This window comes from Leptinotarsa decemlineata, unplaced genomic scaffold (genome assembly GCF_025532065.1).
Source record: "Leptinotarsa decemlineata unplaced genomic scaffold, Ldec_3_MD MMD2_P_RNA_scaffold_5, whole genome shotgun sequence".
NCBI classification, from domain to species: Eukaryota; Metazoa; Arthropoda; class Insecta; order Coleoptera; family Chrysomelidae; genus Leptinotarsa; species Leptinotarsa decemlineata.
In genome coordinates, this window is record NW_027412532.1 from 9,577,060 (window position 1) to 9,603,450 (window position 26,391).

General features: G+C 34.2%; 1 protein-coding gene across 1 annotated transcript in view; it reads left to right on the top strand.

The window, feature by feature from the left end:
• Positions 1-275: 275 nt before the first annotated feature.
• Positions 276-26,391, top strand: part of LOC111503033 (uncharacterized) — a 341,553-nt gene continuing 315,437 nt past the window's right edge. Inside the window, exon 1 of the mRNA XM_074169507.1 lies at positions 276-530. Coding sequence (XP_074025608.1) covers positions 517-530 — 14 coding nt within the window. The 5' untranslated portion in view covers positions 276-516. The remainder of the gene's footprint in view (positions 531-26,391) is intronic.

Below are 26,391 nucleotides of genomic sequence, written 5' to 3' on the forward strand. Positions count from 1 at the left end.
TCCATCCTTCATTAAACATTCTGATCTCCTCCCGAAGCTCTGCGCCAATCTCGCTCGTCTCCAGCGATACCTTTAATTATCCAATTACAACAAATTACTTAACGCACTCCGAATATAAACAAATACAAGTAAATACGCGTTCCCGTTATCGACATACTGCAAGTCAATTCACCGTGCCGCCAACAAGGAAACCGCGCCGAATAAACGAAGCCAACAGAAACGGAGAATCGGTTGGGTGGGAGTTCATACCTGTAGAGTTCACAGACAGCTTATTCCACAGCCGACTGCGAATGGACATATCGTAGAAGCCGCGCTTTTGAACCGTACGCGAGTTGATCAAAATGCGCGAATATAGTGAATATAGCAGGGCACTCTTCTGAGGATTTTTCGAGGAGTTGGTGACTGATGTCAACTTTGTCTTGTAGTGATTAGTGAAGTGGAAGTTACGAACTTCATTTTTGATAGGAGTTCTAGGAAGTTCCCGTTTTTTGAACCAGTTTTTGACAGACTCTCAACATGTATAAAGAAAGGTCAGTGTTAGATGGTTTGATCCCGAATTCAATTTTGCTAAACAAATAACTTGAGTTTGAAAGCAAAATTGGGAAAATTATAGGATTGCATGTTTCTTGATCGATTGTCTTTGGTGTATGAGAGAAATATTTTGAGATTATTTTTAGAAAAAAGAATTGAGAATATGAATTCAAAAATCCAAATTTTAAGATTTATGTTGAATACTCGTTGAAATACAGTACATTTCTTTAATGTCCCCCCTTTTATTTTTTGAACGGGTCAACTCAAAAAATTGAAATTTGAGATAATGAAATTAATGCATGAATACTTTATTTTGAAGTGAAATTCACAGACGAATCTTTCAATATGGCGACTGGGCGCCATCTGGGAAAAAAAATTAATGGAAAGGGGGGTCATGTGACACGTCTTTTTGAAGCTCCCGACGAATACTTCAAAACCATAGAAAATGAAGTCAATATCTTCACCTACTACAAAATGGCAAAACATTTCCTGAAGACAAACACATTAATATTGATATTTCTAGAAATATTTCTTTTTATCTGCCATATGGCAATTTCAACAACCCTGTAAGGTTTCTTAAGTTATTTTTTGTTTGCCGCTATTGGAGTGACACCAACCCTCACGTTTTCCGGGAAACACATACCCAATATCCAGACAAAATTAACGTTTGGGCAGGAATATTGAGAAACCATATTGTATTTCAACAAGATGAAGCACCACCACATTATTCCAGACGAGTAAGAAACTATTTGGCTACTACTTTTTCTGGTCGTTGGATTGGCCGTCGAGGTCCTACAGAATGGCCAGCCCGCTCGCCAGATTTGACACCGTTGGACATTTTTATAGGGTTATTTGAAGCAAAAGGTGTACGAAACTAAACCTGATATTGGATGTGCGGCAGAGAATAATAAATATTTGTAGAGATATTGACGTTACTGTGTTCGAAAATGTTCGGCGTGAAATATCGGATAGGCTGTTCATATGTCAAGAAGTTCAAAGCAACCATTTCGAGCATCTTTTGAACTGACCTCAAGCTTATTACCCATATTATGTAGTTAAATGTCAATGTATTCAGGCAATTAATAAAAGTCCCGTCATTTTGTAGTAGTTGAATATATTGACATTATATTCTAGGTTTGTGAAGCATTTGTCAGGAGCTCCGAAAATATGTGTCACAAAACCCCTTTTCCATTTAATTTTTTTCCCACATGGCGCCCAGTCGCCATCTTGAAAGTTTCACCTGTCAATTTCACTTCAAAATGAAGTATTCATGCATTAATTTCATTATCCCAAATTTCAATTTTTTAAGTTGACCCGTTCAAAAAATAAAAGGGTAGGGGACATTAAAAAAATTCACTGTATGTCAGAGTCATTGAATTACGAAAACTAGACTTAACTGACAAAAATATTGATGTTGACACCGATTCCATTTTAATCGGTTGAATACCGACCCTTCTAAAAACTCTGATCCTTCTAAAAACTCTGTAAAAGCTGTCCAGTCTTCAACTTTTTTCCGTTTTAATAATGATATTGTTCAACAAAAATGTTGAATACATGAATACTCTTCGAAAATCTGTAAATTCATTAACAAGTTTCAATTCAGATATAGAATTAATATAGATGAGAAATATTACCGGACCAATAATGAAGCTTTGAGCAGCATTAAAACTCATTTTTATTCTCATTGTCGTTTCGAGGTACATCAACTCGTACATCAACATCATGAAAAATGAGAATTAAATTTTATGTGTTTATAGTACTTGTATTTGAAACTAACGTTACCGTAGTTTCGTCCCACAAATACATTTTCAAAAGAAAACAATTTTGAAAATGTCCTTGTAGGATGAAACTCCAGTAACGTTAGTTACAAATACAAGTGGTATAAAAACATGATATCTTACCAAGTAGTTATGACTACATGCATCATTTTACTTAGATACTCAGTCATCAATATTGCTTGAATTCAATCGATCAAACTCACAGGAAGCTACACACTCTTTAAAATATTATCGATCGTTTTTAAAGAAATATATACCACGTTTGGAACATGTTCCTTCTTTGTCTTCCTACTTCTCCATTGAAACTTATATTGAAGATGAGCAATTTCAAAATGAAGACAAACATAAAATATATCAATGAAAATTCTTCAGGAAAACTAATACGGATATTGAATTTATCAAAAACACTTTTTTATCCCAACTATGTACGATGACAACTGTATATATGAAGATTTCTTCATCTACTTTGTAAATTATGTCAATTTTGTATTATGTGGATTTGGGAGCAATTTCAAAACTTCTAGGAAGTTTCTGCTTTTCAAACCAGTCTTGAAACAGATTCCTGATATGTATGAAGGAAGATCGGTGTTACATTTGTTGAACATCTACTCCTGTCATCTATAAAATTATTGTGTTCAATCAAGGATCAACATTTGATATATGACTTGAAAATTATGAATCGTTCACGTTGTTCATTGTTATGATAATTTGGTCACATACACGGGTATATTTTTCTTCTATTGATTGAGAAATAATCCACTTTGTCGAGGTAAATATTGTGTTGAATCACTTGCGGAAATTACCAGCTGTTCACCCTACCACAGATAAATAGTTGAAAAGCCAAATGTCCAGGTGTTTGTTTGTATACATTTTATTACTTAGCAACATCACCCACATTGATGTGAATGACCTCTCAAGTGAGTGGGCTAGTTGCGACATTTGCTGCCGTAAATGAATATGTTTCGATAGTTTGATCATTCTATGATAAAAGCAATACACCCTTTCCCGCAATTTTATGACACAAGTGATATTTGGAAAAGTTCAATTCGATACATATGAAATGAATAGTGGTTAACACCGGGGCTAGTACCATCAGAAATTGTAATAAAATTGTTGAGGGTTTCCCAGCCGAGGTTAACAGTGTCACTACTTTTCGGGTTTGAAGGCACCGTCGAAGAATATGTTGACCAGAGCATCTAGAGAAAGAACTGGAACATCTTCAAGTGACCTTGAGATCGAAAGGATACAATGTACCCGAAATCAACAAGTTCTGCATGGTTGAAACCGGAGAGGAGGCACAAATGATTGCACTTTCGTGTCTACTAGACATTCCTAGGGTCACAGACAGAATTGGAAAACTCTATCCCAAAAGATCCATGGAAACAAGGCTGAAGGAGCATAAAAGAAACCGCAGACTATGCCAAACACACATAGCAGAGAAGCCTACGATGCAAAATGGGGATTTACTCGAGCGTCATTGAGACTTATCAGGTTGCGAATCTTAGATGATAAGAAGAATAAAATGTTATGTAATATATACTTTTTCATCGGTGGGGGAAGCGGCTATAGATTTTTGAATATGTAAAAAAATACTGTTGCATGGACATACTCGAGCGCGTCAGATATTGATAGCATCAATGTACTACGTATTTTTAATAATGTTGGTATGTTAATCTGATCGTTTGCATGATGCGGGTGGTTATGAGTAAGGATCAAAAGTGAAAAGAAAAAAATTTATTCTAAGGGGGTGTTAAGTGCAACAAAAAAAGCTCTTATTCAACAATCTGACGATTTCGATCTGACGCAAACTCGCGGTCATTATTATAATGTGCAAAAATAATTCGCCATTTTGAAATACTCAAGCGCGTCAGATTGAGATATATATGGTTCATCTTTATGTTTTAGACATTCTGTATCATAATCTGACGATTATCTAGAGGGATTCGCTTAATATTACAAAAACAATATAAAAAAAAAATTCAATTCATTGAAATTAATTAATTGAAAAGCTCAGGAAATAGCATACAAATGAATAAGTGTATGTTTTTTACGTAGTATACTTGTATTTATAAGAAAATAATTTCAAAAAAATCCTCAAAAAATTATTTTTCATAATCAATTGATTAATTGATGAAGAAAAGAGAAATTAAACTTTCTATGTTTCTACCACTTTTATTTGTAAATAACGTTACTGCAGTTTCGTCCTATAAGGACATTTTCAAACATATATATTGTATAAGTTTGAAAATGTCCCAATATATTGTATAAGTTTGAAAATATCCTTATAGGACGAAACTGAAGTAACGTTAGTTACAAATAAAAGTGGTAAAAAACATAGAAAGTTTAATTTCTCTTTTCTTCATTATGATTTCCTACCACGCAGTAACGGCTACATCCATCAATTAATTGATTAATTGATCATCATCTTCATCTTCATCACGAACGAGTCTTTGTGATCAGCTGTGGCAACAGAATTCAGAGTGGGGACGGAGTCAGAGAGTAAGTGAGAGAAGAAGTGAATAGAGAATAGAGGAATAGAAACTCGAAGAGGGAAATATAGGTATCACACAGCTGCACGCATTAAACTTTATCGACGAATTTTTGTTATTTCGGCTTGCGAAAATCGTCAGATTATATATTTTTCGTTATCTTTGAATTTTGTCCTTCAAAATAAAAAAAATTAGCTACGCTCGAGAATGTCGAAATGACGTGATTTTTTTACAACTTTGCTGCCCTCCCCTTTCTTAACGTCACTCTCAAATTGTTAGATTACTGGAATATACACTTTTTAGCAGGTAATTAACTCACTCTACCGTATTCTGACGCGCTCGAGAATTTCTGATGATCATTTTTTTTTACTAATCTGATCCTTTATCCTTCACAGGCGGCCGTATATATTGGGCTCATATTTGGTGGAGGTACAGGTATAAGTACAGGTATAAGTACACCAAACCATCTGCGTCAACATAAATACGCATTACGCAACCGTAATTTCCAGTCATCGGAGATTAATTCAGGATGTATAAATCTGGTGGCACTGAATTCATTGGAAAACATTAGAAAAATGTTTGAAAAAATCAAACGTTGTTCACACTATGTAATAATTGTGATTCAAATTATATTGGAACAACTTCCAGAACATTAGAAGGCAGAATAACTTCACAGAAAAGTGATATGAGATTAATCAAAATTTCATGTGCACAAGCTCAACATTCTATTGAAATAGGACACAAAATCAAATTTGATCAAGCAAAAGCTTTATATTCAAAAAAATATGTCTAGAAGGCTTTTTCACGAAATGGTCCTGATCAACAAAAATCCTAACAATTATCAATTGTGGGTATTGTCCATTTTTTTCAGTTCTTATCTATTTTATTTCATATAAGCGACCTGACGAAGTCTATTTCCATAGTACAGTTCAATCAACTCAACCCTCTCTGCAGTTGTGTAAACCATTATTTCTTTAGCAACACTTTACGGCACTCACTACTAGTAATAATGTAGATATCACTTTCAACATACAAATGAGAAATAGAAACAGTATCTTTAACCATTTCTCAATTGTAATAGTCCTCTTATTATAGAAGAACTAAAAAATTCACAAGAAAGTAGCGTAAGAAACAAATGAAAGAGTTTCAAATACATTCCAATTGAGCAGTGGCGTAAAACAATTTGTTGCTGTTAACATTATTGAAAGAGTTGATTATCGGTCCAAGTTTAAAAAAATGCACACCATTGCTTAGAGAATTCCAAGATCTTTCAAACGATCTGTGAGTCCCTCCCAGCCCCCCCCCAAGTTCCCAGTTCATCCCTCTGCTCCGGGGTTGAAGTGACGACGCTGTAAGTGAGAAAAAAACTGTCTTCCTCTCAATAAAAATCGACCCGTCTGAGCGTTTTTTAGGATTTGCAAGATTAGTACCCAAAACCTCCATGTCAAGTTTTCGATGGCCCACCCTGTATATAGATGGACCACACGACCTCAGTCGTGTGGTCCAGTGTATTAATGGATTAAATTGGATTAAAAGTTGTTTTCTTAACTAATGGATCAAACACAGAATAAAACAAATGAAACTTTTCCAATTTGCACATCGAAAATTCGCACGACCAAAACTTCGAAAAATGCAGTAAATTTCGTTATTATCAAATCGCTTTGTATTCTGAACGGACTTTCTCTCTAGTATACTCTGGGGTAGGAATGGATGCGCCAAAAGTTTTCATACCTAAACCTACGAGATATGGGACGGGGAAAGCGAATTCTCAGAGATTGGCGCTCAAATGTTCTCTTAATTCCCAAAAGGCGACTTTGGAAACCGTTGGTAATGCAGGGTTGAGACCCGGGAAGAATAGTTAATAATGCTATACCGTTGCGTGAAAATTGAAGGTGGTTAACAATGTTTCGTCGTGCATTTCCTTAGTGGGGACTTCCATTGTCTAATATGATATGAATTGATTTTAAATCCCTGAAAGAATCTGTAACAAATAGATAGGCTGAAAAATAACAATTATATTAAGGAAGAATAAACCGAAATCACAATGAAATATAATGCAAGCAACAACCAAAACAAAAGTAAAAAAATTTAACTATTAACACGAGATGAAAATTCAAAAATTATCAACAAGAAACAAAAAATCAAAAGATTCCAAATCAAGTTACTTCAAGACGTTTCGATTGTTAGTGTCCAGTTATCACCCGAAGACGATTGTGGATACTAACAATCGAAACGTCGTGAAATTTTCAATTTTCATTTCTTGTTAGTTATTTTTTAATTTCCATCTCGTGTTATTAGTTCAATTTTTTTTGGTTGTTGCTTGTATTTTATTTCATTGAAATTTCAGTTTTTTTTGCTTGATATAATTGTTATTTTTCAGCTAATCTTTTTCAATTTGTTAAGGATTTTTTCAGGATTTCAAATCAATTCATATCATATTAGACAATGGAAGTCCGAATTAATGAAATGCATCTCTGACGTTAATACCTACTCACTGCGCTGGGATACAAATGAATTTATCTATAAGAAAACCAATAGCCAAAATTTTCACTCGTACGAGAAGTTTCAGGAGACTTTTATATTAGGTTGTTTACAAAGTTTTATCCATTTTCATGTGTCTAATTCTAACTATAATATCCCAGCGAATACCAATTCAATTCAATCGAAATAATCCGTTATCATTGCTCAGTGTGCTCGGGATTCGATGACGTCAAGAAAGGCCGTTTTGCCTGGTCTTGATTGGCGAAAGTTCTACCGGCAAAAATTTATCAAAGTGTTTGAAAAGATGGTAGTTGGTTGGCGAAAGATCTGGTAAGTATGGTGGGTGTGGCAGTTCTACTCCCAATTCTTTTTTTTTTTCGGAAGGTAATTTATGAAATGTGCGGATGGACGTTCTCGTGGAGCAGGATCCAACCTCTTCTGTTAACCATTGCCGGCTGCTGCTGACGTAATTTCATCAATTTCATAAGGACTCTGCTGTGATGGTTTAGCCCGGTTGCACAAATATATGGCGAATTTATTTATTTATACACTGTTCAGGTTACACCCAACTAAAGAACAGGGATATTAGTCAAATCACAATACAATACAATTACAATAAGTTGTAAGGCAAAACCAATACATATTGAATTAGCTGAAGTGAAAAGACCTAATCTCAGAGATGGAACAGTAAAAAATGTCGACTGACAACTTGCTGACTTCCATTTGATAAACATGTTATGCAGAGGTGAACGTTTCAGAATATTTGTACGTGGTGTTGGCAGATTAAAAGGATTAACCACTCGTGAGGTTTTTTTTTGTACCTTGGGAGCTGTCTGACTTGTCCATTTAGTCCAAGTCTCCAGAAAACACTGCAGCCTCTTGGGCTTATTGCGTTTATTATCCCATCTCCTCATGACACCCATTCTATCAGTCTCGTTACCTGTACTAGTTTGTACAGGTTCCGTGTTGGATGTTCGTCATATCCTTCTGGGCGTAATTTTGTACGTCCATATATTGCCTGCCTCCTGTGATTCAGTGCCTCACATTCGCATAATAATGATTTCAAGAACGAAGTTTTAATGATGAACGAGAACGGGCATGTTTCCTACTTATTCATCAAACTCAACCACCTGTTCATGCAGCTGCAGTTTCGTAAGAAGGTATCATCTTTCCCTCCAACCGATTTCCTGGAGAACGAGAGGATTGTTCCGAATTCTTGGGGTTCTTGTTGAATACTCTTCGTGAGCAAAACAATAGCAAAATCAATACTCCTGACCGCTCTGGACTGAATGATTCCGTACAACCCATCTCGTCTTGTGGTTGTAAACGTTTTGCTGGAAAAATCCTCACTTGTTTACTTTGTGGTAAATGTTCAAGAAGTACCGAAAACTTATGTGAATTTCTGGAACTTCATCTAGCTTTTCCTAATACGACTAATAACCAGTCCGTGCAAAGCTTATTGTTAAATCATCTGAAAATGGAACTTTTAACAGGTGATGATCGACTGTATTGTCAAACATGCGCCAAACTAATTGACTGTTATAAGGAAACAAGTATAGCTGAGGCTCCACTCAATCTAATAATAACACTGATGATTTTCAAACAAGACTCAACCTCTAACGGAAGCAAGAAACTCTTTGGAAGGTTCGAAATAGATGAACATTGCAACCTAGCAGACCACTATTATAATATTCATGCAGTGATTGTTCACTGTGGTTCCGGCGTTGAATTTGGTCATTATTACGCCTTGGTCAAAGAAGAAACGGACTGATTTAAGTTTGACGATAGTCGTGTCACGAACTGTACTGGCGATGCATTGAATTTATTGGAGCCTCTGGAGACACCCTACATTTTGTTTTATAAGAGAGGGGACATTGTTGAATCAAGATCTTCAGATGATGTGGAGCTGCAGGTTTTTCCGGGTTTTCTGCAGCTGAAAAAGCAAATGCGCCACTTGAATCAATGAAGTCGCCCCGGAGCGCCAATTAACTTTTATTGTTGTTTTTATTTTATTTTTATCGTTGTTTTAATAATAATGTATATCTTCAAACGGACAACATCTGTTCGTTACATCTGAGTATGAAACAGATTATATGATTATGTTAATTATTTTAGGATTCGCTGTATTTTTTTTTGTTGTCTGAATGTAAATTTGTGGCAGTAGTATTCTCAGTGGGCTAATAAGACGTGAGTCAGAAGAAAAATATCGAAAAACACGAAGTTTGTGAGTTTGAATCCTGCTTCTACCAGAACTTTTTCTCGCTATTTGAAGATGGATTTAATGAATGACGAAACAATGAATAGTCATAGTCTCGGTGAGTTGCCCAGAACACGAGGCCGATGACTCTATCAGTAACCGATACCGTTGACCTTGACCTTGAAGAAAACCTATCTTGGGAATATACAGGAAACACAGAAAAACGTATGTGAATGTCTAAGAGAAAACCGAAGAAATGCTTCAATAGAGCTGGGATTGGCTTCTAATGAGCACAAGATTGAAGCACATTTGAAAAAAATAGAACATTATAACTAAAAACTTAGCTGCAGATAAAGCAACAGGTGAAAAGCAATTTATGAACTATCAAAAGTAAGCCCAGAAACAATGTAATCGTTCAACGAAGTACCTGTTGAAACTAGTATAGGGAACAATGTGACATTAAAAGATGGGAGAAAAAAATTCAATAGGCCCATAAGGCTGTGAACGAAATGAGCAAGTAAGACGGCTCCCAAGAAGGGGGGAAAAAAGTGATATGACGTGATTCGGCAAAACAGACTGAATAAGTGAAAACTAATTTGACAGATGTGATTCAACAAGATGGCCGTTATCAACTGTTATCAGAGTTCCGAAGTCCCTGTTGGACGACCCTATATAGAACGTTCCAACGAAAATTTACCCCCCCCCCTTTGAGTCAGAAACATGTAATGTGTAATCGCATATTACAGCAGCTTTAGCACATTCACTATTTCAAGAAAAGGTTGCAACAATTCCTATTCTTTCTTCAGTAGAATGAACCATGTTGGAACACAGTGAACAAGGATGACTGAATAATAATTTGGCCAACTATCTACTTTTTGTTTAACAAAAACTACCAGCGCAAAAAAACTAACAGGGTCGTCCATTTCAAAACGTTTACTGCTTCTGAATTCTATAAATCCTACGACAGTGAATTGTTCGGGAATGCCGATTTCTGACTCCGGATATCTTTAATAAGGCAAGGAACGCTTTCGAAAGTGGACTGTATTATTGTATGGAACTAGATGGAGGTCATTTTCAACACTTTATCCGTTGACTGTGTTGCCATTGATTATATGTTGATTTCATGTTGATTTTCTCAATGAAATGAGCGACAGCGAGTTTTCTGTTTTTTCTTAAATTAAATTTCGGAAAAAATTACAGAAGTAATAGAAGGGCCTTTTGAATGATGTATCACTCGACTCCCCATGCCACTGAACAAAATAGGGGGGGGTAGTTGCTGGCCGCAGGGGGTGAAGTTTCGGGTAAGATTTCCATATCCCTCCCCCTAGAAATAAAAATTTACGTGTTTTTTGAAATTTTCGATTACACGTCCGTTTCTGAATTACAAGGGGGTCTAGTTTTTGTTGGAAAGCCCTGTATAAGTTTCTATTACATGGACAATGAACAACACTGATAGTTATCTGCAAGGCATGGCATTGCGTGTTTTTTCATAAAATATGTAATAACAATTATTGGAGTTTTCACTAGCAAAAAATCATAGAAATTTACATAGACGCCAACTACACAGCTTTGTCTGTGCGCGAACAATATTTCGTTTCGTAAATTCATCGACATATAATAATTTAAAATCCATCAGGATGCTCTTGGCATATTATTAATTCGTCAAACGCACATACTCGAATGTAATTTTGAAGCAAGAACAGCAATTATATTTGTAATTACATGCATTGCCTTTCTCTGAAATATGAAAATAATGACGAGCCACGAATAGTGAAAATTTTAATGAAAATATTCCATAGGTCGAATTTAATATAGAAAATTGGCGAGGGAACCTGATTTTTATGTGACTGACATCCACAATGTTTCATCATAGATTCGAATCTACCATTATCATGAAATTTATTCTAGAATGTTGTTCTTAAGTGTTAATTCATATGCATAATTTTGTTTTATACAGAAATATTTCCTCATCATTTTATAATTTTTTACATTCGATGTTCGTGAACCAATGTCTCGAATATCATAGCGAAACACATAAAATATTGATAATTTCCAATGGTATTATGGAAACACTTGTAGTGAAATTTCGGCAAATTTTTTGATATTCCATGTTCTGACAATTCTCTCAGGTTTACTTTTGATTCAACTATTTTCTTCAACTGTTGATTTCAGTAGAATTCACAAAAACACTGGGAGTTGGGCCATTCAATTTTATACCTTTCATCGTATTTTCTCTAAATTGTTGCCTCATCTGTTCTAAACCGTAACAATATTCTGTTCATTGAGTTAGTTTTCAATTTTGTCAGCAATTTTTCATTATTTGGTAAGATTGAACACATTGAATTATTTCTCGGCAAACATAGTGCCACTGTAGAATTTATGAATGTAGTTATTATTTAGGTTATCGATTATATCAACTTATTTTTTCTGTAACGGGAAAAAAGTTTGACATTTTATCTCTGATGACCGGTTACAAAATGTCACTTTTTATGAAATATATATATATATATATATATATATATATATATATATATATATATATATATATATATATATATATATATATATATATAGATAATCGCATTGCCGACTCTTCAGCCAAGGAAGCGGCTGGACTAAGAATTTTAGGACCCAGAGACACCTACGGCCTGATGACTTTGATAATTGCGGAACTAGACAAACGTCACACCTATGTTCAATCCCTAAAGAGATGGGATGGAATCAAAGGAAGCAGTCTTGGCAGGATCACCCTGGGCGACCCTAGGAAGCTGGGGCCGAAGAAATATCTGGGATGACCAGAAAAAACCTACGCTTAACACTAGGATTTCTGACTGGCCACTGTCAACTAAGGAAACACCTTCATATTATGGGACTAGTGGACACACCTCTATGCAGGATACATGAACAGGAAGATGAAACTGTCAGGCATGTCTTATGCGAGTGTCCGGAGTTATCGTCAATAAGATAGTGTGTGTTCGACGAGTCTTGGCCTACACGTGCCGATATAAAGGAGATGTCTCCTAGTAACCTGTCCATCTCCCTGAAAGGACAGAAAGGACGATTACCTAGGAGGAAAACTCCTCGGGAGGATGTACAATGGGTCACATGTGGCCTAAGTGCTGTGGGCTCACACTCATCCTCCCCACTATACAGATATAGATACCTATACATAACTTACATATCTTTGTTGAAATTAATTACCATAGTTATTTTCGTCCTTCTTTCTTTCTTTTTGTAAGTTTCCCACATTTTTTGTTCAGCCAGAAGACCTTTAATATCGTATTAGTGTAGCACGAAGTCTGGCCATACTAACATGGCCAGTGTTGCCTGTTCTTTTCATATTCAGCAGTAGATTTTGTGCCATGAAAACAATAGGTCGATACAAAAAACCGTTGAAAATATATTTCATAAATACATACCACATACCTGGTAGGTTCCACCATTCACACTCATTCAATAATAATTATTATAGAGCTTGAACTGAGTCAAATACTGGAACAGTAGTTCGGCAGATCTAATGTATAAACAGTCAACCTGGCAACACTGATCACGGCGCTCCTCACGTGCGATTTTTTTTCCGTCTGCGGCAGATTGATTCGCAATATTCTGCATTCTTATGCTTTATGGCTTTGCTGTGAAAAATCTGATTTCGTCGATCGCGGTATTGTAAATAACACTATGGAAAATATTGCTGATTTTGCTTTTAACAATCATTCATGCGCCCACAATGATAAATGTCATAACCTTAATTGTCTTTGCGCACCATGACTGTCATAACCCAAACGAAACATCGCCAAAGCGCTAAAAATTATTTTCTTCCGGAACTTCCTACTGGAATCACCATGTGTATGACAATTTTATGTTGAAATTTACTCACCAAGGGTGAATCCGAACGAATTATGAGAGATGTGCTTTCGAGGAAATCGACCTGTCGGAAATCCGCAGAGCCACGTAATAACATCAATTCATCAATGTTCACAAGTGAATGGTCAGCATTTCAAGCACCTGTCATGTCAGTATCAAATGTCAAATAATTGCGATGCTAGTTTCACAATATCATTTCTTGTTTTTTAGTGTAAAATTATTTTTGTTATCAATTTAATTTCATTCATGTATTGCATTTAATCTTCCTGAACTAATATAAAGTTATTATTCATCATTCGATGTGTTCAATAATACATTTTTCACCGAATTTTGTATTTGAAATGTTATATTTGTATCTCATAAACGGTCAGAGATAGGTATAGGACATAGTTGATCAAAGTTGTTCACATTAGTTGGCTGAATTATCAAATTGACTAACATACAGGGTGTTCCTTTTGAAAAAAATAGTTATGGTCGTTTATCAAAGATACAAATTGAGACTTATTTTTCAGACACTCTGTATAAAATAAGATTTGAGTTTTGTTCTTAAATAACAACCACCATACCTTATCTCAATGTTGCTGAAATTTGATTTCGGTGTATCAGTTAATTCGTGCGATATTAAATATTTAAAATATCATGTTTTCGCCAAAAAAAAATTACAAAATAATCAATATTTTAAAATCATTGAGAGATAGGTATAAAACATGGTTCATAAAAGTAATTTGGATTTTGATACAGAATTCAAAAATGATATAATATATAGGGTGTTCAATTTGAAATTTCCAATTCATGTCTGTTACATATAAATGTGGCAACAATACGATGATGAAAATACTTTCAAACGATAGATCACTGCCATCTACATCGGTAACCAAAATTTGAAACTATCATCTTTTTTCGTTCTCTAGATACGTCTAATAGACCATCGAATATGGAATACCCTGTATATTTAACATACGGCAGTTCCACCGATAATACAACTAAAATAATTCACCATTACCTTGCCAATTGCTTCTGAAAGGTATTGAAGGAACTTTCATTAACAGATATCCTTCAGTTTCAATTAAAATTTGTAAAACTACTATTCATCACTAAAGTTTCTGTCAGGTGCAATTTGCAGGTGATGGCAGTTACCGAGCTTCGATGTAGCAAAAGTTTTCCTGTTTCCGAATCGATTTTCCGCCTAATAGTGCCATCGGGAATTGACTGTAGAATTGATCTCGAACTTTCACGTTGCCCAATTCAAGTTGATATATCCATAAGTTTCACTATTTAAAGACTAATATAACAGTTTTTCGAAACGATTGGCTCATTCGTTCAGTATATTATTCTTCTGAGAATGAATATTACTGAGTTTTTTCCCAACATCAAACCGTTATTTCAACACCTCGACACGTGTTTCGAACATCAAGTGATCATCTTCAAGAAGAAGATAAAAGTGATCTTCGGTCAGGAGACATTTATCTTTTTAAAGAAAACCAATGCCTGGGTTTTTGTAGCATTGAATTGAATTTGGTTACTTTCACCCCAATTAGAAATCACCTCTAGATCCTCATTGAGATATGCAACCTTCTGCTGACGGTGAAGATGTGCAGTCCAAATGGAATGACGAGACAAGTGTGCTGTCATCAGCAAAGCAATATATTGGATTCTTGGTTTTTCCAATAAGTCGTTGATATACAAATAAATGAGAGATTTCTGACTTTTTTGATAATTAAGCAATGCATTTTGCAAAAATAAAACTTTTTTTAAAGAAATGAAATGAAATACGTGATAAATATCTATGATATTCATGAATGATGAAACTTGATGGTGGTATTTTTTTAAGAGATTCAAGATTTTCAAAATTCAAGAATTATTGATAGTTCATCATTTTTAAAGTTTACAGTTTGATTACCCTCAGTGTGAGGATGAATGCACCTCAATAACTAAAGTACTTGTATTGCGCTTTCCATCTATCACTCAGGGTATTCAATCACAACACAACAAAGTTTTTGTTTCGGGGTTGAAATTAGATGATTTTAATGTATTTCCACGTGTTAAAACCGAAAGTGACCATAAAAATTATATATTAGCTCTTGTTTTCAAGATATAGTATCTTTATATTATATATATATATATATATATATATATATATATATATATATATATATATATATATATATATATATATATATATATGTATATTGAGTTTTCAACAAATGAAATATTTCATCACCAACAGTTGGTACACATGTTTGTTTATATAACACCCCTCTCATCAGCTGTTCTTAAGTAGTAAACATAACCTATGTGAGTTTGTCAATTGTACGCACGTGGTTGCTATTGAAATTATCGTGTGAAGTTGATTTTTAAATTAATTTAAGTGCTGATCTGAAATGCCTCGAAAGTGTGTGAATTCTGTCGATAGCTTTTGCTATATATGTGGTGAAATAACATTTAAGGCTCAGAAACGTAAAATGACACCTATCGTTAAGACAGCCTATGAACATTATTTTGGTGTGAAAGTTGGGGACCAAGATAAATCATGGGCTCCTCATATATGTTGTAATTCTTGTTCCGTCATATTGCGAGAGTGGCTGAAAAATAAAAACCGGGCAATGGCTTTTGCAGTACCTATGGTTTGGCGTGAGCCTACCAATCATACAGACGACTGTTATTTCTGCTTAACTCCTCCCATTAAGCAAGGTTTATCTATGAAGAAAAGAGGAACGGTTAAATACCCTAATCTCCCATCTGCTCTTCGGCCTGTACCACACTCAGACAATTTGCCAGTCCCTTCTCCACCCCAAAACTATGAAATTTTAGAGGAAGGTGATGAAGACTATTTAGAAGGAGCAACCCATCCTTCTACATCCTATAACCCTGATTTTGAGGTAAGCGATAGGTCTAGTGATCCGCACAGAATTAGTCAAGCAGAGTTGAGTGACCTTATAAGAGATCTTCGCTTATCTAAGGAAAAGGCTGAGCTGTTAGGTTCAAGACTACAACAGTGGAATCTTCTAAAACATGATGTGAAAATATCTCAGTACAGACAGCGTCAAAAAGATTTGCTTCCTTAATTGAAATTTGGTGGTACAAACTTCTTTTATTTGTCAAAACACTAAGAATAATGTTTTTTTTTATTAATTTTGTACCTAAAATATTCTAAAAGAAACATAACAATATTGTTTTATGTACTTTCACTTTTCACTTATAGTATAACTACTCTTCAAGATTAAGTACTGTGTATCTCAAAAACCAGAGCTAATAAAAATTTTTCATTGTTATTTTCGTTTTTATCCAAAATTAGTAGAAATTAACTAATTTAGTGTAGGAAACATTCAAAAAATATTTTTTTGTTGTGTTGTGATATGTCGTTAGCTATCTTATATCTATATACATACATTTCGATTAATTAATTTAAAGAATTGATGAATATTGGGAATGCTGAAGAGCTTGCTGAACATCTTTTATGTTTAGCCGAATAAATCGGTATTGAACATAATGAATGTGTTGATTGATTTTTTGAATGTTTCGAGACAATAATTGTTTTCTATGCTAACTGGCAGAAGATTGAATAATTTTGGACCATGATGAAAAATACATCTCTGTGTGTGAATTTTATTAAATGTTTGTATGTTCATGGATGAACTAGTAACGAATCTTGTTTGTTTTTCTTTTTTTTATGACTTATGATGCACTGTTTGGAACCTTTGGTGTAGTAATGAATATTACTGGAGTTTTTTCCCAACACCAAATCGTTTCTTTTTTTCAGTTTTAATCTTCCTCTTTGAAGATGATCACTTGGTGAACGAAACACGTGTCGAGGTGTTAAAAATAATGATTTGGCGTTGGGGAAAAAACTCCAGTAATATTTATCGTTTTTCTTTGTTTGTTGATTGAAGTGTAAATTAATTTGTGTACAGGACACAGTTCTTCAGGTGTGTAATATATATACATTTGGTTGTTTAATACAAGTGATAAAGAAGAAACAGTTATATCGTGAAATGTTTTGAGAAGATATAAATGCAAAATTAATCTCTATTTTCTCTAAATTTACTCTTATTCTTTATCACTGATAACAAGTAATGTACCTACAATTACATAGTAAAATAGTTTGAAATATATTATTGTAACTTCTCTATAGCAGAAGTTGATTCCAATTACATGTTTAATTCAGCTTACGTTACGGTTGATATACGGTATATATAGTGTCAACACTATAAATACAAAAACAAACTCACGGCTCAAGCTGAAATATAATATTCTTAACTCCTTATCGTGATCCTTACTGTGGAGATAAACTTTGTGATAGTCTGGGGAGCACTACGAGTGATTCATGTTTACAGTTATGTTTATTCGTTTTCGAAGAGGGGAAAATACCGATGATTCAAATAGCAATAACAAGAAGAATAGCAACAAGAAAAGGGAATATGTCGAATTCAATATTCTCGAAAGTTGCTGGCTATTTTCTAATTGCTATCATGAAATTAATGAAATTGTCATATATGAATTGACAATATAGTTAGGTTAGTTCAAATTCATCATTTCGTATTATGCCTATTTGGCTAGTTTTTTCTCAGCATTTTTACGGACCATTATTAAAATATTGATGATGAGAAACAAATCAATTCTGTCATAAAATAGTAGAGAGGGATAAGGCAGAAAATTACTTGAAAATCAAAATTGAATTGTGTATAGTCATACATTCAAAATGAAGGAAAGAGTTGAGCAACTAATGGGTACAATCCTGAAAAGTCTAAATGATGAAATATCCTCATCGATAGGATACATAATTGATTTGATTATGAATTGAGATATTCCGTTGAAATCAGCCTTAATGTTCCTGGAACTGTAATAATCCAGATAACATTTCGTTGTGAGATTTCTTCAATACACACCTATAATAATAATAATAATAGAAATTTATTTCCTTAAGACAGTTACACACCATATGGAAAAAGTCAGTTTATAAAAACACTGTTCTGTCAAAAATGATTTTAAATTATGTTTGAATGATTGTTTTGTTATGCAGTTTCTCACATTTGAAGGAAGATAATTGTATATTTTAGGAGCCATATGACAGGGAGATTGGTGAGTTATTTTGAATTTTCTGAATGGAATTGAAAAATCATTCTTTTGTCTTGCATTGAAACTATGATTTTGTTTGTTCCTCACATAAATTTCATCATTATTGTCGAATACTAGCATACTCAGCTCTGATATGACTAGACATGGTAATGTTAATATTTTCAGTCTCTTGAATATATCTTTGCATGAATCAGTCTGTGAAAGCCCCGTCATTGATCGTAAAATTCGTTTCTGTGCCACGAAGATATCTTCTGCTAGGGTAGATAAACCCCAAAATATCATATATTATAAATAATTTTCATCAAGTCTCCTTCAATTCCATTAAATAAATTAGATGAATCAAATTACTTAGCAACTCGGTTTATTTCTTGTTATCAAATCTAATTGACATTAACAGAAAAACAAAAAAGTTTTCAATCATCATTATAATTCATTTCTGTCAAGACAAATATCAATATCATTTGCTAAACAGTCCGTGCAAGACAACTTACTATCAATATTTTTCGTACCGAATGCTTTCTTCAAAGTAAATATATTATTATGACACTTTCAACCTTTCAGGTGGATACAGTTTACCTCAAGAGTTCTACGATACTACAAAATAATAACAAGGTTGTCCGTGTTTGTTTTTATTCATCAACACTATCTTTTGCTTATCTGGTCCTTCTATTGGGTTTACAAACTAAGCAAATATCTGTCCTGGTGTGAATTTGATGAACGCATTTCATTTCATATCATGATAAAAGATTTCTGTGATCGAATGAAGTAAAATGAAAGAAGTTGAAGTCAGTATGATTAGTCGTACTATGCACCAAGGGAACCACAACTGCTGAGCTTGCAGCATATTCACAAAGAACCTATTATTATCATATTCCGATATGTCACTGTCAAATTAAATGATTTAGTATATTTTCGTTTTGTTTGGTCAAAAGGTAGCCTATTGGTCAAAAGGTAGCCTATTGGTCAGTGTGGGTTGTACTCATTTAATCAAACGGTACGTTAGTACGATTCCAACTGTGGGATTTTCAATTTTCACTGCGTATTGAAATCACTCGTCAAAAAGTGAGATCTCTTTAATCCTCAGTTTGCACAAGTTTCGGCTTCTGAGCAAGTGACTGCTTAGAAACATTTTTTCTCTGAAGGAGGTTCCTTCCGTTACGTATGTTGTATTTGAAACAAATATACAATGTGTCCAAGATAGAGAGGGTCAGCAAGCAGCAAGTAAGAATCAAAAATCGTGAGAGGTACAAAGTTGCTATTTCTAGAGCCTATTCAAGTAATGTTCTGAAATCTAGAAAATACCGATTATAAATGTCTTCGTCGCGTAAATGGTTGATTAAAAAACCGTTTGATATTTTTTTTCGGTTCATACAAAAAATGAATTTGATGATGGGTTCTGAGAGGCAAAACTTTGAATTGAAAATTGGTAAATGCTACTTGAAAAATTGCAGTTAAAAACTAGCCCGGATTTTGCTCTGTTCAATAGTCAAAAACTTTTTTAGTTTTCTTATATTTTCTTAAATTACGTTAGAAAACAATCAAAACGAATTTGGCGAATTTTGTTTCATCGGCACTCATTGGAAAATTTCTTGAATTCTGAAACATCTTTTAGATAACCTAAAATAGATAGATATTCCCATGCTGGCCTTCTTATCATGGACACAATGTATAGTTCAAATGAAATTAATAAAAAACACTTTCGTCTAAATACCACTGGTAAATTTTATTTATACGACCGGTTTCGGGTTTGACCCCATTATCAAATATAAAACTGAAATCTGAATTTTGAAACATCGATTTTATTTGAATTTTCAGGTATGCTGCAAGGACAGGTATTTGAGAGACAGGATGCCAACTTAAAATACCACCCTGAAAATTCTAGGGGATTTTGAACTCATAAATTCAAGAGAGGAGACCTGCATAAATCAAGTTGCTCGTTTAGGGGTATATGTTTCTGGTTTTTAATTGATGTGTTAATTTCCATGGCCTCTGACAGATTCATTTTTCTCCCTTCATTACGTAAATGTAGGATTTTGAGGTTATCTTCATTTATCTTGTGATTTGATTCTTGAAGATGTTCGTACATAGCAGATTTTTTGTCCAAACAGATATGTTCACGCAGTCTTATTTCAAAATTTCTACCGGTTTGGCCTGTATATACTGAAAGGCATTCACTACACTCTATTCTATATATACCTGATTTTTTCATTCTATCCCGTTTGGGTTTTGCATTTCTACCTAAATTATTATCACTTGTGACAGCTGTTGAAATTTTGTATTTAGAGAAATAATTTTTAATATTTTCTGAAAGTTTACCTGAGTAATGGGGAATGTTCCTCCTGACGTAAATTAAGTAGTTTTCATTGAAGAGCTCTGAAACAACGCATTTTAAACTTATCATTTCAACCTTTTTCTTTAGAAAATTATTTAAATACTAAAAAAAGAGGAATGAAAGAATGCATTCAACATTTAAAGGGATTCGTTTCTATTTCACCATTTGGCAACATTGGTTATAGCTAATAAAGGACAATGAATCTGTTACTTGCAAGAGACAAACAAAGATGACATATTTCAGAGGCGTGCTGTTCTGTTCACTTATGTTCCGAGTTCCGAGACATTCTGTGACATATGACATTTCGTGCACCTTACCTATTTTTCTCTATATAAATAAATAACAAAACAACTGTTGTTCATGTGGCTTGTGGAGGTGGTATTGAACTATAATTTATATTTTGCCTCAATTGTTGATTTATAAAGATAATTTTCCTTTCTTAAAGTAGAATATCTATGTACGTATAAATTATTTCAACTTGAAATAGGCGCTGTTGCCAATATGTGAATTAGAAACAAATCCCTTTAAAAATTAAAACCCAACATTTGAAACATCAATTTGAATACTTTTCGAAGTGAATTCGAAAAACTCTTGAATCAACCTCAACTTTATTTTGTTCAAACTTGCATTTGCTGTAATAACCCAAATTGAGGAATATTCCCCATTGATGCTACTGTACTTGACTATATTGTGTTCTCGGCAGTTTGTGTATAATTTACTCATAAGGGTTTTGTGAGTTTCACCTGATATTATTTTTTCTATTAGGGAAATTGGTAACTAATTGTTCACTGCAATTCGCCTAATTATTTTTAATTCATCTTGGAAATTCTTTTCCGGTAATGGTATTTTGATTTAGAACGAATTTGACGAGAAGGATAATCCAGGAAAAGGTGGAGCAAGTCAAATTCAACACTAAGTTTGATTAGATGAGTAGATCAATCAATTAGATGATTGAAATTCTGAAATTGTCAAAATTTGTCACTCACTCGGTATATAATAGTCTGCTTTAGGTCGGTCGCGGTAACCAGTCGGTTCGACGTGAGTGCTTTGTTCACCTACTCAATTGATCGCCATGTTAGTCGGTGGTTCAAACCGCAAGCTGAACGATCTATTTTCATATGCTATCCAACCCGTGTTAGGAATCACACGTTTAAAGGTAAGGCCTCGTTAGTTTCGCACAAAATTCTACTTCTGAGGGTTGTCCTTCGTAGGGGTCTGACAGCTGATTAATGTACTTTACTGACCCAAATTATGAAGAAATTTTGTTATGAGTCGGATATAGATGAATGAAGCCAACGATCAGTCTTTCTGGTGGATAGTGAACGTTTCAAAGATTGTTCACGAGCTTTCTGTTAGACGGTTTCAAACTGGTTCAGTTCAGAACATTAGCAAGCGTAAAATAAATTTAGTTATGAAAAGTTGTTGATTGGCCGTGTGCGACACTCATCGAAGAATTTTTGTGTTTTTTCTCTCATAACAGATATTTAATATTCAATACTACAAAAATCAAACATGCCAGTTACTGCCGAAAAGTATGATCATTTGTCTCCGCAATAAGATTTATGTTCAAAGCTATACATAAAATCCTTTCCGTGTAATGGTATGATTTGAAACTAGCGGTTTATTCAATTTTTTTCTTCGTCATATCACGGCACGATTTACCTACATTTTTAATTGATGGCGGCAACGGAACTGGGTTCTGATCGTTTTTAAGGATTAGGTTCTTACCGTAACGTTAGACGTCAACTCGAACTGTAATTACCACACTCATTTAAAAAATCACGTACATGCAACAAGCAAGGATTTGCTGAATGCAATTGCAGCTCTGTTTTTCAAACGAAAATAGAAAATTAAAGTGGAGCGGAATGATCCACATTTGAAATGAAATGTTCTGTATTTGAGAAACTGGATCTTACCAAAAAATCTGACTTGTTAGGTTTTATTCTGCGGTTGTTGATGCCTTCAATGTATGTGCCATCTTCTCTGAAATGATACAGTTTGGTGTATTCTGTCGATTACGAAACAGGCACATCATGATTTCATTTTACTCAATAGGAACATTGTCTAAGTAATTCCCTTGGAGATTCCTCCAAATTGTCTGGTTTCATTCAAAGTGGTCTGTTGAAGCTTATTCCACAGTTGAGTAGAACTTCAGATCTTTAGTTTGCCGTGTACTTCTGACCTTCATCTTTTTCGGTGGAATCAAGTGGGCTAAGTGTGTCGAACAAGTCTGCAAATTTTCTTCGATGATCCAGGCTTTCACGATTGCTTCTGATGGTTTGATTCTGGTAGAATTCATCAGCGTCGGAGTATGCTCAGAAGTCAGTTACTTGAAGTTATTGGAAATCTGTTTCTGGTATCCTATTAACATGATTGTAATCCCCAGCGAATCAGTCGATGTACTGACATTGTGGTTGGTTCTCCTAAAGTTACTTTCTGACTTCTACCCAATATTCCCATTTCTGTTCCAGATTTTCATTGACTCATTATGTTTCTTATTGGTGAAAGAATGCATTGACAACTTATCTTTGGACATCTATATGGAAAAATGTTTCTGGTGTTCTCCAAAAGGTCATCAATGTATAATACAAAATATTGGGGACAATACGCTTCACTGGAGACTACCACATTCATAGTGATGTTTCCAATAGAAGACTACCTGTAAGGAACGGTATATGAGAAAAAGCTTAGGAGTCATGACAACAGCAACAGTTGAAGACTGTTTTTTTCTCAGCTGCATAATGTAATGATGGCTGTCATGTGAAAGAATATTGGTTGCTGATCTTTGCCTGTTAGAAGTAGATGATCACTCAATAAAATCGAATTCCTATCTTTCAGTTAACTATTTTCCTTTCATTAATTTATTATTGCTCATTATGTTGATTTCCCAGAATGAAATCCAATGGTCACAAAAATCTTACGGACATAAATCAGATGACCTCTGAGAAACTGCTTTGTTCCTCTCCGACAGATCCATTTAACCTGCAAAAAATCATTCAAATACGGACAAAAAGCAAGTGCTCTTCTTGTTGAAATATAATCTGATCATCATTGTAACGGTCATTATAAGTATGGTCCGAAACTAACGAAATACTAACCGATACTGAACATGAATTTTGAAAGCGGTTACCTGAAAAAATATGGGTTAGTGGATATTTTTGGAACATATTCGATTATTAGATTAAATTAGATTGTCGGGGACCTGGCCCTGACCTGACTCACTGCTACATTTTTAAATCTATTGTGATGCCGTGACAGTGACCCCTTCATATAGCTAGCAACCTCTGGTTTCTCTTCCCCGCATCTTGCATGATTGTGAAATTTGTTTGAGACTTGTACTGCGGAACTGTGTTATCCATGGGCATTCCTAGCATTGGATCTGCCTTCAGTTCATTGTACAGTTTCAACTATTCTGCACCGTGTGACTGGTTGATTGGGGTTTGCCCCTGCATTAGCCTCTGTATCACCAGTCGAGCTTCTCTTTGTATGTAGATGTGCAATGGTGGAAATCCGAGTAGGAATTCAAGTGCTGCAGTTGGGGTCATTTTCATGGCTCTCGCAACACACATCTATAGAATTATTTGATTTATCATTTCTGCTCACTGAGTTTCATCTGCGAATGAATAGGGAATTTTCTGAAATGACATATCAGTCACTGTACTCTTTGTGCCACATTAAATTATTAACTCTTATTATATTCAATAAGACGATATTGCCGATTGGCATTTGACGACTGTACAACATAATGTCGTTGACTTGCTTGATATGTAGTTCACCGAATTTCAGAAAACCATGTTTCGAATGTAACCACTTTTTCATTAACATGGGGGGTTAATTTTGTGTCGCATCACCAGGATTTTGGTTAGTTTCGGATCACACTCAACGTTAAAGAGAGATCTGAATACAAGGTGATTCTATATGTGAAGGTTCATCATTCGATTCATCAAATATCTGTGATTGGGTGTCAAATTGCTAGAAAATGTGTGATTATTTTCAATCTACTGAATGACTATTAACAAACATACTTATCGGAATTCCAATATACTCTGATTTCCACGAGTTTCCAATATTCCGAAATAAATTTATTTCAAACCACCATATTTTTTTGTTGATGAGATCACTATAAATATGGTGAAAGATAAGGAAAATTGTCAACATTACTTTCTGGAATTAGATTAAAACGTTGCTCAAGTATCTAACTTATAATGAGTCAATTATGAATAACAAACTATGTAATATCACAAGGGAGGAGGTATATTACTGAAGTTTTTTCCCAAAATCAAACCGTTATTTCAACACCTCGACACGTGTTTCGATCACCAAGAGATCATCTTCCAGAGAAAGATCTAACTAATCATACTTACAAAGCTTTCCTTATTTATACCATACAAACCTGTTCTAGGAGCTGTGTTGGTGTTTTAAAATAAATTTACAATTTGCCTTATCTACTTGTCTTAAATCAATTTTACGATGTGTCGTTATCTAATAATCGAAATATTATAAGCTATATTAAATTAAATCCACATATTGGCTTATCTACTAGTCCTAAATTAATTTTACAATGTGTCCCTATGTAATATTTAGGTGAATCTTATGATTGAAATATTATCAGCTATATTAAATTTATTCCACATATTGCCTTATCTACTGGTCTTGAATTGATTTTACAATGTGTCCTCATGTAACAGGTGAATCTAATGATTGAGCTGTATAAAATTAATTTCTCATATTGCCTTATCTACTAGTCTTAAATTAATTTCACATTGTGTCCTTGTTAGGTGAATCTAATAATTAAAATATTATGAGCTATATAAAATTGATTCCACAATATTGCCCTAACTACTTGTCTCAAATTGATTTTACAATGTGTTCTTATGTAATAGTCAGGCAAATCTAATAAATAAAATATTATTTTAACAAGCTATAATGTATACTATAAGGTATTGGTCCACCATTTTTATTCATAATATTAATATGTTTACTTATTTCTACACTCTTATAGGTATTTAGATGCCTGTTGTTGTTGTCTAACTAATCTTAATGAAGTGAAGTCTATGAAATGGTTTTGTTGCATAATATGATGGGCGACTGCTGATTTTTCAGGTCTTCCATATTTCAAGTGTATTGAGTGTTCCTTATTTTTTATTTTAATAGATCTTTTTGTAATAGATCTAAGGCCGTCATACCTAGTTCCTTGAAAGTCTTTCCAAAGTTCTTCGTCTATTAGTGGTATGGAATTGAGATATATTTATCTTGGTTTCTGTACTTTCTGAAAGTCGAGATTTCATTTATTCTCAATCTAAACTTTTTCTCCCTTATTATGTCATCTACAATACCCCTTGAGAAACCGTTGGTGGCTGCTATTTCCTGTATTGTACGTTTTTCTTTTGAGAACCTCTCATGTGTTAGAGGAAAAGTCAAAAGACGATGCACTAGAAAATTCAACCCACCACGTTTGTGCTGTGTTGTGTTGTGGACTGTTAGGAATATACCTGTACGTGCTTGTTTCTTTTTTAAATACATCGTATTCTAAAGTTTTATAATACTCTTCCCAAAGAGTTTTGAAACTTCTCTTTATATAATTTTGAAAATAAATTGAAAATCTCACTTCAGTCACAAATAAGGTGAAAATATCTTCGGCAA